Here is a 13,880-nt window from a genome sequence, read left to right as displayed (position 1 = left end):
ACCTATGTATATTTGTGTATGTGTATGTATGTGTGTGTCTCGTGTGTGCCTGTGCATATTTGTGTCTGTGTATGTATGTGTGTGTGTGTGTGTGTGTGTGTGTGTGTGTGTGTGTGTGTGTTTGCTTATGTGTATATGTGTTTGTGGGTATATTTTTGCCCCTCACAGTAGTCCTGTAAAATAGATTTTTTTGATTCCCAATCTGTAAATAAAGGGAGGTAAAGGCTTGGGGAACAAATTTTAATTATTTTTAAGGAAAAAAAAATACATTTTATAAGAGCATACAGCTGGTAAAAAGAAGAATCAGAAATTACCCTTGTCTCCATCCTAATGAGAGAAAACAGATGTTCATACTTGAAGTAAAGTTTTGCCTCTGGCTACCTGAGACCTGAACAAATTAGGACAGTCAACTACACTATCTACATTGTTTTAGTAAAACTGTCTTTTTCACTTAGAATTTTCAAATTATTTAAAATAAAAGAAAGTAGTCACAGGCATTTATAGCTATGCTCCCAAATGTGTAAATGAGAAGATACTTTTCTTAATTTAATCCTAAGGGAAACATTTGTAAAAAGAACAAGGCTGGGAAGTACCTTGTTTTCATTCTCAGCCTTCCATGCAGTAGCAGCAAAGTTGTTTGGTGACCACAGCCTGACTCCACCCTGTTGTACAGCTTCATCTTATGTTAGTGGTACAAGGGTATAAATTTAATACTTAAAATGAAAACAAAAACATGTTTAATTGGTGCTTCCATCTCTATTTTGTTTATAGCATAGGACCACTGCAGAATTTGACTCATCTTATGACTTTTGAAGCCCAGCACTCGGGAGGCAGAGCCAGGCGGATCTCTGTGAGTTCGAGGCCAGCCTGGTCTACAAAGCGAGTTCCAGGAAAGGCGCAAAACTACACAGAGAAACCCTGTCTCAAAAAACCAAAAAAGAAAAAAAAAAAAAAAAAATGAAAAATACAAAAAATCAGAAAAGCTGTAGGTTCTAAATTCTAAGGTATTTAAGAGTTGCAATATATAAATGTCTACTTATCCCACAAATTGTGCTTTCTTTGACAAAAACTGTTGTTGGAATACAGCTGAGCCTAATAGTAATCCAGGCTTCACCTCAGCCAGGATCATGGACTTATCATGGACTTTTCTCTAAGTGTCTTAAGTTCTTAAAAAAAAAAAAATTACAGAATATTTGCTGCCATTTCTGTAACATAAAAAAAGAGCTGTAAACATTTTTTTCTTTTAAAAGATACTGTGTTTTCATATATTGGTGAGGTTTACATGATACACAGTAAGGCCTGTTTGAATTTGGAAAAATAATAACAGTTATGAAAACTTTTTAAAGTGGATTGGAAAGCTAGCTGAGGCTAAGTTGGTGGTGGAAACTGTGGCTCTGATTATCTACCAATACCCCGGAATGACTAGCCTGAAGGATGTATGGAAATCATCGTCACTGCCACTGCCTACATGAGCAACCACTAGAGGACAGAAGAAGTCAGTAAACTTGGCCCATTCTCCCCTGCAGATGCAAATATTCTCAGACGGAAACTCTACAAGATAAAAAGTTAAATCAGCATTTGGCAGGAACACACAGTAGCAAATTGCCCTAATGCTTCTGTTTCAGAGCCTTATTGATCATAAAATACATAGTTGTCTTTTACTGCTTGGGATTGTTAAACATTCATTCTTTTTTCCTGTTAACTATAGTCAGGTTTCTAAGCTGAAAAAAAAAACAAAAAACAGCTCACCATGAAGACTTACATGAAACAAACAGAGTGAAAAAAAGGAAAGAAAAGACTAGAGGAAACATCCATTCCAGCAGATGCACAAAAGGCAACATCAGAATAAGCCAATATGACATCTCACAAGTTTACAGTATAACATTAAAAACCACAGATAATGGAATAGTTGAAATGCTAGAAAAGATTTCAGGGTCTGTCTTTTCGGTTTTTCAAGACAGGGTTTCTCTGTGTAACAGCTCTGGCTGTCCTGGAACTCGCTTTATAGACCAGGCTGGCCTCAAACTCACAGAGATCCGCCTGCCTCTTGCTCCTGAGTGCTGGGATGGTATGTGCCACCACCATCCAGTTCAGGGTCCTACTTTAAAAAGGGTCAGTGACCAAATAGAGAACTTAAAAGAAAACCAATTCAGGACCTAGATAAGAAACTCAGAGTGAAAAAAGGTCAGCAATTGGGAAGAAAAGTTGAAGGGAAAAAAGACAAACAGAAATGCAAGAAATGAATGAGTCAATCAAATATAAAATACAATGGACATGATCATCACACAAAACCAAACAAAAGAATGACTACCAGGAATAAAGGACGAAGTTGAGACTATGCGTTTCAGGCCTGTATTAAATAAAAGAAACAAGAAAGAGAAAAGAACATTATCCTGACATCTAAGAACTCTGGCATATGTTCATAGAGCCAAACCTAAGAATCCCTACAGTAGAAGAAGGAACTGAGATAAAAACTGGGCACGCACAGCCTTTGAATCATAGCAGCAAATTTACTAAAACTAGAGAAATGCCCATCCATTTAGAACTCCCAGAACACAGAACCAGAGAGATCCTCATGATAGTCAAGATGTCAAACATACAAAACTTTAAACAAAGACTTAAAAACTACAGAGATAGGGAAGAACATTATATACTCATCACAGGAAAAATCCACCAAGAGGATATTACAATTCTAAACATGTACACACCAAACCAAGAGTATCCAAGTTCCTAAAAGAAATAGTATATAGCTAAATTCACATATGAATCCTAACACAGTGATAATGGATGAGTTCAATATCCCACTCTCACCAATAGAGAGGTCATCCAGGCAAAAAAAAAAAAAAAAAGGTAGATAAAAGGATGAAGCCAGAAACAATCATCTCAGATTTTGAGTAATGTGACCCAGATCCCAAAAGACAAATATAGCATGTTTTCTCTAATATGTGGATGTTAGCTTTTAAACTTTTGGTATGTGTGTTTCATTCCGATAAGTAGGTTCCTAATAAGGATCTGGGGGGAAGAGAGGATCTCTCAAGGAATGAGAAATAGAATATATGCTCTAAAGAGATAAGGGAGTAAATATAATAAGAGGAGCAAATAGGTTATGGAGGACAGGGTAAAAGAAGGATTGTGGGGAGGGACTACTAACATTAAAGGCCTTTTTAAAAGCTATATGGAAATCTAGTATAGATGTGTGTGTGTGTGTGTGTGTGTGTGTGTGTGTGTGTGTGTGTGTGTGTGTGTGTGTAAAATGGAGTAATCTTGTAATAGGGGAGACAGTACTCAAACTAGATACCTTAAAACCACCATGTAAAGACACCAGTCACAAAGTCAAACATCTACTGCCAGGAATTGGTTATATCTTGTCAAGTCATTGGCCAAAGGGGACCCAGAGACACCTGACACACACTAGCATCGCAGGCTATGGTCAAAGCTATTGGTTATTTTCCACAACCTGATAGTCAGACCCTATTGATAAAAATGAAGAAATTGAGTCAGTGCCCAACTGGAAGCTTCACCCCTACTAAATAGCATTCATGGTGCTGGAAGGTACTTTTCACACTACCAGAGAAAAATAATCATAAATATCATTCAGGTACAAACCCTTTGACTTAGAACAGCAACATCCTGCCTGCAAGATATTCTGATGCAACAATGACACAAATGTTTTGGGAGTAACTGACTGCTTTTCAGTTTGATTTAAGGTCTGCTCCATGAGATGGAACCCATACCTGACATTGCTAAAGTGGCTAAAATCTTGAGACTAGATAGTCATGGACCTAGGGGAAAACCTGCTACTACTATCCTACAAAAGGCACGTAGCAATAAAATGACCCCTGTTGACATATTGCTATACCCATCAAGCAAAGCCTCACTCATCCTCATCAAAATGACCCCTGTTGACATATTGCTATACCCATCAAGCAAAGCCTCACTCATCCTCATCAAAGTAGCTTCTTGCTGTAGATGACAATAAACACAGAGACTCACAACAGGACAATGTGCAGAAAGCGAGCGACTTTGGAGTACTCAGGGAGAGTGTCTCAACTGTGAGGAAGAAATGATGCTTTTTGTTCTTGTACAGTAATCTTCCCAGATAAATAACTTCAAGTTCTCATAGAGCATCAGCTCTTAACTTTCTGTTTTAAAATTACTTTTTAAAGTTAGCATGCAACTTAATGGATTTTATTATGCCATTTTATGGAAATATGCCAATACACTGTGTTTTTATCTCCCCCCCCCCCCCTTCTGCTTTTTTGTCCCTTTCATCCCTCCAAAGAACCCTCTTTTGGTGCTATGCCTTATGTATTCCATTGCCCTTTCTCCTCTGTTCCCCCATTCCTTTAAGATATCCTCTTTGTCTCTCATGGTCCCCTTTCAGTTTTTACCAATGCACACCAGTCATAAATAAATTTAAATCTAGGATATGCATTATTTGTCTTCTTGAGTATGGGTTTCTTTAAGACAATAATGTCCAGTTTCACCCATTCTCCTAGAAATGGCATAATTTTATTTTATTTATAATGAATAAATCCCTTCTTATGTATTTACATTTTCTTTGTTTGCTGATGGATATCTAGTGTGTTTCTGTTTCTTCAGTATTTTGAATAGTACACAAATAGACATCGATGTGCAAGTATCTCTGTGGTATGTTAACTTAGTCCTGCAGAGATGTACCCAGGAATGGTATACAGACCATATGGTAGTTGTGTTTTTAGTTTTGTAAGGAGCATCTGTACTGATTTCCACAGTGGCTGTTCCAGTTGAGAGTTCTACCAACAGTGTATAAGGGTCTTCCTTTCCCCACATCCTCACCAGCATTTGTTGTTTGTGGTTTGCTTGATAATAACCATTCTAAGTAGAAAAGAATCTCAGAGCAGTTTTCATTTGCATTTCCTTGATATCTAGGAATATTCAAGTATTTATTGAGCATTTATATTGTTCTGAGGATAGCCTGGTCACTTCACTAGCCCACTTACTAACTAGAGGATTTGGGGGTGGTTTTTTTATTTTGCTTTGGGTTTCAATTGTTTGTTTTATTATTTAATTTTTGTAGTTATTTGTTTATTCTGGATGTTAAATTTCCATGTGATATTCAGTTCTCAAAAACTTTTTTCTCATTTTTGTAGGCCATTGCCTTTCTGGTGGTAATTTCTCTTAAAAAGATAATGGCACTGACTAAACACAGCCCATCTTAAGGCTGAATTTGCTGCTTTTCTGAGAAATCAATCTGATAAGCCCTCTTTTTTTTTTTTGTTTGGGGCGGGGAATGGGGGGGCGGATAAAGATTTCATAGCTCATATTTCAAGTCTGTCCTGTTCAATAGTCTTGACTGTTTCTCAGCCAGCTTTGTTCTTAGTTGGATAAGAAAAAATGCTCTTCTAACAACCCTGATTTTGGCTGGTTCTGTATTTGCTCTGTTACAGTCCTTTACTCTGTTTGATTGCTTGTTTTTTTTGCATAGTTAATTGGAACTCTTGAGAAATAGTCAATACTCTTTCGGTTTTACTACATACCACAATGCCTTATGTTTCTTTAGGTTGAATTTGAAGATGGATCCCAGATAGCAATGAAGAGAGAAGACATATACACTTTAGATGAAGAGTTACCCAAGAGGGTAAAGGCTCGCTTTGTAAGTGCTAATGACAAGTGCTACTTAGGGACCTACCTCAGTGAAGTCCTCATCCTCTCTATGCTTTCCCAGTTCTTGAAGAAAATAACCTTGGGCTTTTGGTTAATTTTGAAGAAAGCCAAAGTAACTTTTCCCTTGTTGTAATTCAATTTGGACAGAAAGAGGAAAACCAGTGGCACATGGCTTTTCTTCTGATGAGATCAAAAGATAGTTCTTTGTGTTAAATTTTATTGACACACCATAATGGTTATTAAACTTGTCCTTTGTATGAAGCTCTGGGGACAAATAAATATAAAATTAAGATATTCACTCTTGTTAGTGGAAGCTACATTAAAAGAAAGTATTTGACAGTAGATTAAAGAGAGTCAGCATTAGAAAGTGGTCTCTGGTAACCTTATCATGTATTACTAAAGTTCTATGTCACACACTAATGTTTGTGTCTAAGCTCTCACTTTTGTAACAACATAGCAAAGCCAGAATATTAGTAGTGGGAATACTAAAAGAGGTATAATAAATACATATATGTATGTGTGTATATATATATATTTCAAGTCCAGTGCATACCACTAAATAAGTAAACATGAATGGGCTAAACTTAAATTATTTTTAAATGTAATTCATAATAATGTAGGTTTCATAGTATTGTAATATAAGTATTTAGCAGAGCCTAAAATGACGTCTATTTTCCTCATTTAGAATCTTATCTGTTGCCTCTCTGAAATAAGTTGTAAAAAGAGTAGTTTTTTGAATAAACTTAACTCTCTTTCATACATTCTTATGATTATGTCCTCTTACAGTGACAGAGTTATGATAGATTATTTAGTTATTTTGGAAGCCAAGGGCTTATTTAAGTGGCACATTGAATATTCAGTTCTTCTTTTGTGGGTGAGATCCTGGTGGCAGAGGAGGCACAGCGAGTGTGTACGGTTCCCTCAGCTGCACCTCCAGAGGAGGGACCTCAAAGTAAAAGTGAAGAGAAGAGACAGCATCAGCACTGCTGTTTACCTAATGGGGTAGGAGGTACACAGGAGACCTGCCTACAGTCTGAGAACATCTCAATTTAAAAACAATGAACAGATTAGCCACCAGGTAGTAACTGTGAGCAAAAAGAAAATTAAGTGCACTTCTTGTAGAGACTAATTCTCCTAAAGCCAGAATAACTTATCAGTGTTTTAAAATCTTGAAACCTGGAGCTAGAGGATGGTCTTGCAGAGGATCTGGGTTTAGTTTCCTGCACCACACCCACATGGCATCTTATAACTATGGGTAATCCCAGTTCCAGGGTTATCCATCACCATCTTCTGTCCTCTACAGGCATTGTACACATGTGCAGGCAAAACACTCATACACCCAAAATAAAAACAAATCTTTCTTCAAAGACACTGAAGTCTCTCAAGAAAACCTGAAAATGTTTTTTTTTTATTAAGTAATTTTTTATTCATTTTACATACCAACCATAGATCCCCCTCTCTTCCTTCCTGCCTCCCAGCCTTCTCCCCCTCAACCCACCATTTATTCCCTCCTCTGAAAAGGTAAGGCCTCCCATGGGGAGCCAGCAAAGCCTGGTACATTGAGTTGAGGCAGGTCCAAGCCCCTCCCCCTGCTGTGGAAGGTGCCTCACCATAGGTAGTGGGCTCCAAAAAGCCAGCTCATGCACCAAGGATAGAGCCTGATCCCACTGCCAGGAGCCGAGACCAAGCTACACAACTGTCTTGTTTATGCAGAGGGCCTAGTCCAGTCCCATGGAGGCTCCACAGCTGTTGGTTTAAAGTTCATGAGTTCCCACTAGATCGGAAAACCTGAAAATGTTAGAGATGACTGCCCCTCAGTCTGTAGCCACATCTTCCCTTGGCTTTCCTTTACCCCTCCCTGTTTTGTTTTGTTTTTTAACTTTTATTAGCCCATAAAGATTTGGGTAGGAAAAGAATAGGAAATCTTCTGAAAGTCTTTTGGTTTTTTGATGTAAGTTTAGCTACTGGGCGCACTGCTAAATTGATTCTTAGAGATTTCACATTTATGTTTCTTAAGAGTTCTCTTTCTCCTCTAGATACAGATAATCTCTTTATTCCATGGTAGATATGGTCTTGATTCCATGATGCCTTCTTTGGTATTTTTATTTGAACAAGGCTTCCTAGATGTCATTTTGTATAGTGGGTTCTCAGAGAATATTTTTTTTTTAACCTGTTTTTTTGTTTTGTTTTGTTTTGTTCTAGTTTTGAAACATGTCCATATGTAAGCTAGGCTAGCCTTTAACTCACTGTGAAGTCAAGGATATCTTTGAATTCCTGGTCCTCCTCATGCACCCTCCCATGTGCTGGGATTATTAACATGTGTCACATGTCTGATTTCTCTAAGAACACTTTAACTTTCAAAAAAACAAACAAACAACAACAACAACAACAAAAAAAAAAACAGTGAAGTAAAATGCACTGAATGCAGTCCAGTATGCCTAGCAGCTGAGCCCAGTAGGAAATACTTTCAGGAGCTGCAGCCCTGCCTTTCAGTCAGTAACCTGCCTTTCCTACAGGTGGGTGTCCAGCTCACTGGTCATTAGGTTGTCTCCCCAGGACTGATACACTTTTCCTGTAGCTTGAGTTTTCCTGACTGGCCCACAGTCAGGACAAATCTCTGACACCCGCCAGTCCCACAGCCACTCAGACCCAACCAAATAAACACAGAGACTTATATTGGTTACAAACTGTATGGCCGTGACAGGCTTCTTGCTAACTGTTCTTACAGCTTAAATTAATCCATTTCTATAAATCTATACCTTGCCACGTGGCTTGTGGCTTACCGGTACTTTACATCTTCTTTGTCCTGACGGTGGCTGGCAGTGTCTACGACTCAGCCTTCCACTTCCCAGCTTTATTCTTCTCCTTGTCCCGCCTATACTTCCTGCCTGGCCACTGGCCAATCAGTGATTTATTTATTGACCAATCAGCAACACATTTGCCATACAGAACATCCCACAGCATTTCCAGCTGGGGAGACACATCAAATTGGAAAGTTCATTGATAGAAGATATTTTATGGTTAGAGAATTATTTTGGTTTGAGGAAGATTGATAAGTGTAGCAGGAATCTTTAAAGGTCTTATTAATAAAAACAAACCCAAGGCCAGTTATTGGGGTGAATGCTGGAAGATCAGAGAAGCAGAACAAGCCACAGCTACCTCAACTTGCCAATTCCTCAGCTGATCCTGTTTCCTCAGACTGGAAGCCTCTGAGTCCTTATCCAAATGGATCTCAGCTGAACTGATGCTCAAAAGCCTAAAAGCTTAAACAGCCAAATACTTCTAGTTTTTGGTCTTCACGCCTTATATACCTTTTTGCTTTCTGCTGTCACTCCCTGGGATTAAAGGCGTGAGTCATCATGCCTGGCTGTTTCCAATGTGGCCTTGAACTCACAGAGATCCAGAGGGATTTCTGCCTCTGGAATGCTAGGATTAAAGGCATGAGTGCCACCTTTTTCTAGCCTCTGTATCTACTGGCTGTTCTGTTCTCTGACCCCAGATAAGTTTATTAGGGTGCAAAATATTTTGGGGAACACAATACCACCACAGATAAGCAGCCCTTATCATTGGGAGTTCTTCTGACTTGGGGAGAAATGTTTTAGAAGAGTCAGCCAACCATCTAATGACTGGTGCTGGGTTCATTTATACTGTCTTCAGAAGCAGCCCATTACCTTTTATTGTCTCATAGAGTAACCATGGTAACCATTGCATAGTTAACTAGAGCTCCTGGTAAATTGACTTTACTATTGTGTTTAAGAGGCTGACTTCTGCTCTTTCTGCATAGTGGCAATACTTTCATAGATGTTTTATTTCCTCCTTTGGTAACATTAACACTTATAAAAGTGAAATGCTTTCCAAGAATTACTGAAACAGTGTGTTCTCCCGATAAGAGAGAGAACCAACCAATTCACAATTTCTAAGTTTCCTTCCCAAATGAAATATGACACTTTCTAGGGAACCCATAGAATAGCCTGGCACTCTGCGTATCTGCCTCATGAGCTGGTAGGCAGAAAATATACACAGCTGCCAACTTGAACCAGTTCCAGTTTCCAGGCTTCCTTATGTCTGCTCTCATATTTTTCTCTTCATTTTTTTTTCACAATGGAACATGTGTTTTCAACTCCTAAAGTCTATTTTGCTACCAACCTGAAATATGCTATGTGTGCTATCATTAGAAGTCATACACCTAACTTAAACCAGTGGAGAATATAAATGAAAGTTTTCCTGTGTCCCACCCAGTCCACAGCCACTTAGACCCAAGTAAATACACACAGGCTTATATTAATTAAAACTGGCCATTAGCTCAGGCTAACTACTGACTAGCTCTTACACTTAAACTCAGCCCATTTCTGTTAATCTATATATCTCCACGTGTTCCGTGGCTTTACCTGTGTGCCATTACATGCTGCTCCTTGGACGGTGGACTGGCATCTCCTGACTCAGCCTTCCTCTTCCCAGAATTCTCCTTGTCTGCTTATCCCACCTATACTTCCTGCCTGGCTACTGGCCAATCAGCGTTTTATTAAACCAGTGTAAAAAAGCATTATTCCACAGCACTTCCTCTTTTCTGTTTAATTAAAAAGGAAGGTTTTAACTTTAACATAGTAAGGAAGGCTGAGTCAGGAGATGCTAGCCCACCGTTCAGGGAGCAGCATGTAATGGCATACAGATAAAGCCACGAAACACATAGAGACATAAGTCAGTAGTTAGCCTGAGCTAATGACCAAACAGTTTTAATTAATATAAGCCTGTGTGTGTTTACTTGGGTTTGAGTGGCTGTGCACTGGGCGGGACACAGGAAAATTTTCAGTTACAGGAGAACATATTCTAAATTGCAAAACAGTAGGGAATCAGAACTGAAATTGGTGTTTTAGTGTAGACTCTGGGCTTGCTCTTTACCTGAGTATCTCAGCAATAACCTGCACTTTTCACTGAGCACGTACTGATCAATAGATGAGTTCCACACCTATTACTTAGTGTTGGGACATACAGCATTTGATTTGCAGTTCCTAATATCCTTTACCTTAAGGAACACTTGATGGGAAGAACATTGCCTATCCTTACATTCATGTTCAGGGCTCACAGGAACCTCCAGCTTTCCTGTGGCAGAGACTCTTCCATGGAAGGAAAACTGTCCCAGACAGAAAGGATGAGACTCTGTGCCAGGAAAAGGAAGTTCAGAATGTAAAATTTAATCTTTTTAGAGGAGGAAGTAGAATTTCTAGGTTGTAAAGTTCTGACCTTAGGAATGTGCAGATCATCTTGAGGGCAGGTAAAAGAAAAGATTATGGACAGGCACATGTAGCCTTCTGTAATCATTTAATGAGGGTGGTTTTAGAGAGCTTGTTTTCTAGGGGTTAATGGGAGATAGTTTGGGACTGCTGCATTTATTGCAGTGCTTCAGAAGGAGAAGTCAGAGACCCTGCATACGGGATCATAACTGCTTCAGATATATAGAAGAGACCTCCTGACAGGGTGGGGATAGTAGGGATTCCATAGTACCATTAAATTTTGGACAGATGACTGGACAGATGAGCATGATATTGGCATTTAGGAAATTTAAGAAGGGCAGTGATGGAGGAAGAAGCCTTTGAGGTCTGTTTTTTACAGGTTAATTAGGAGAGCATCTGAAGCAGTCTGGCATGCCTACTGGGCAGGGTACTTGCAGGCTTTGATGGAAAAGATCTAAGCCGAAGTGAGAAATGCAATCATTATCTTTGGAGTGGGTGCAGGTATTGAAGCCAAGTCTATGGATCAGAGGCCCCAGTTGAACAGATAAGACAGTGAATCCCTAGAGCATAAAAAATCAGCAAACGGTTGGCCAGTGAAGTAGTTAAGCAACAGAAAACTGTTGTAGGAATTGAGAACTAGGCATTTAACCACACTAACTTCAGGAGGTGGGGAGGGGGCAAAGGAATAAAGAATAGGATTCAGAAGGAATTAAGAGTGACTGTTGACAAAAAAAAAGGTTGGGGGAGCAGAAGCCAAGTGGAAGTGGGAAAGTACTGGGAAAGTACTTTGATATAAAACCTGTAACTCCCATTCTAAAGGGAATGACAGATTATTTTGGAGCTATCATGCTTGGTCATGACGTATCTTTACCATAACCAAAATTCCATATTACAACATGGAACCAGTTTCATGAAATTTTATAGTTTTACAAGACAAAGTCATAGGCAAGTTTAAAATACATTAGTGGGTACATAAGAGAGGTATATAGCTAGATGGGGGAAGCTTTGCTATAGGTCCAAGATGCTATCTGATGACATAGTTAGCTTTTTGGTTGGTGGGAGCTAGTGGTCTGCTAAGTTAATAGATTCCCTAAGGGTCATAAAATGTTACTTCCACCACAGACAGGGGCAAGGCATGCCTGTTCTGAAAGGCTTGAACTAGTGATTGGCCTTTATGCCTGCAGCATTCCAATCTCTCTACAGTAATTACTCAAATTCTAATCAGTCAATAAGTCTCTAGAGACCTAGCTTCTTTTGAGGAGTTTTCATTTACAGTCAACTCAAAATGAGATTTTAATTTTGCTTTTGTTTGGGGGAAGCACCTTCATGGTAGAGAAATTAGGACTAAATGGAGCCACAGGTCTCTGCCATATGGCCTGTGTGAGAACTAGCTGTTGAACTATAAAAATTTATGAGTAGGTTCCTTCTATACCATGGCAGATCCCAGCCTGTCCCTACCTCAGCTAAAAGAACCAGATCGGTCTTGTGTTTCTGTACTCAATAATATACCCTTCTGCATTTAGTCCACAGCCTCTGACATGCGATTTGAAGACACATTTTATGGGACAGATGTAATCCAAGGAGAGAGAAAGAGGCAAAGAGTGCTGAGCTCCAGGCTTAAGAACGAGTATGTGGATGATCCTGTGTACCGCACTTTCCTGAAGAGTTCTTTCCAGAAGAAGTGTCAGAAGAGACAATAGTTGATAACCTGCTGCAGCCATAGAGCAGCTCAGACCCGAAGAGGGAAGACAAAGGGACAGTCTTGGGGTGTGCACTGGGACAGGTGACTGGGTGCTTCTCTGGCATTGGTAATAGATAAGGCTTCCAGAGTTTGCCTACCAAACAACCAGGGAAGACAATGATTCTGCAATCTAATCACTCCCTCAGTCATTTATTTGACCCCAAAGAATATTCCGAAGTGATAGGAAATAACAGTGAATGGCCCACTAGATAGAACTCGTGCCAGAGGAGAGGGGGTTACCTCTCTGTGGCTCGGGCCCCTCCTCAGGGAACATATGTGGATGCTCCTCTCCCCCAGCTCCTTTTAGTGAAAGCCTCATCACCCAAGAGGGAGGGTGATAATTTATGTATTTTCCACAGTCAGGGAAAGACTCTCACGCACATTTGTTTTAAGTGGCAGTTTTTATAAAACATTTTTAAAACACAAATGGCATGAATGGTAATGGGATTTACCTATGTGCTATCTGTATTCCCTTGTACAGAACTTTTCCATTTTTTTATATTATTACTTTTGATTGTGTCTGAAAACTGAGTTGGCCTTTGTAAAGAGGAAAATTTTTGCTCTTGAAGAGGAATTCATATGAAGTCTATGGGAATTTTATATATTTACAGAGGAAAAATCTGGGTATGATATTTTGAACACTTCACAATTCCTGTTCTGAATAGATATTTATAAAAATATATATTTCTTTCATTATGTGTTTGTAAAAATTAGAATTTAAATAAATATACTTAATGCATAGTTTTGAACTAATGTAATATGATTTTTCTTTGCAAAACAGCCTGGAAATGTACTAGTATTTAAAAATTAAAATCTGTTTTCTCCTGTCCTGTCTTCTGTCTTGGCTTATTTGTCCATGTTTAAGGCAGTAGATAAATGAGCTTTAGAGCAGGTGTGGTGCTGCAGACACCTAATCTCTGCACTTGAGAGACTGTTGTCTGTCAGTTTCCTCTAAACTGAAACACTCCCTCCAAGAGGGAGGGACTGCTCTTGAAACTCCGAAGGTAAGCAGAAAGTTACATGTCTCTAAAAGCACAAACTGGGAATATTCTCAAAGGCCCCTTATCAGCTTCATCAGTAAAGAGCTCCTTGGCAAGGAGACTTCGACCAACCAAGAGCATCTCAGGATTATCTGCCTGTAAACTGTGCAGCGAGCTCCAGGATTGCAGCTTTTTGTTCATACAGCTGCTTTTGAGACGTCCTTCTTCTTGACAAGTAACTCCTCAGTTATACTCCTTAAAAAACTCATTGTTTTGCCAAGT

At 39.1% G+C, this 13,880-nt stretch overlaps 1 protein-coding gene across 4 annotated transcripts in view; it reads left to right on the top strand.

The window, feature by feature from the left end:
- Positions 1-13,445, top strand: part of Kdm4c (lysine demethylase 4C) — a 206,503-nt gene extending 193,058 nt beyond the window's left edge. For all 4 annotated transcript variants that reach the window (XM_052718457.1, XM_052718458.1, XM_052718459.1 and 1 more), the window contains 2 exons: positions 5,543-5,635; positions 12,401-13,445. In XM_052718457.1, coding sequence (XP_052574417.1) covers positions 5,543-5,635; positions 12,401-12,577 — 270 coding nt within the window. In that variant the 3' untranslated portion in view covers positions 12,578-13,445. The remainder of the gene's footprint in view (positions 1-5,542; positions 5,636-12,400) is intronic.
- The last annotated feature ends 435 nt before the right edge of the window (positions 13,446-13,880 follow it).

The sequence above is a fragment of the Peromyscus californicus genome, unplaced genomic scaffold (genome assembly GCF_007827085.1).
Source record: "Peromyscus californicus insignis strain IS unplaced genomic scaffold, ASM782708v3 Scaffold_5__1_contigs__length_169319896, whole genome shotgun sequence".
In the NCBI taxonomy this organism is placed as follows: Eukaryota; Metazoa; Chordata; class Mammalia; order Rodentia; family Cricetidae; genus Peromyscus; species Peromyscus californicus.
This window is presented reverse-complemented; position numbering and strand designations above follow the sequence as displayed.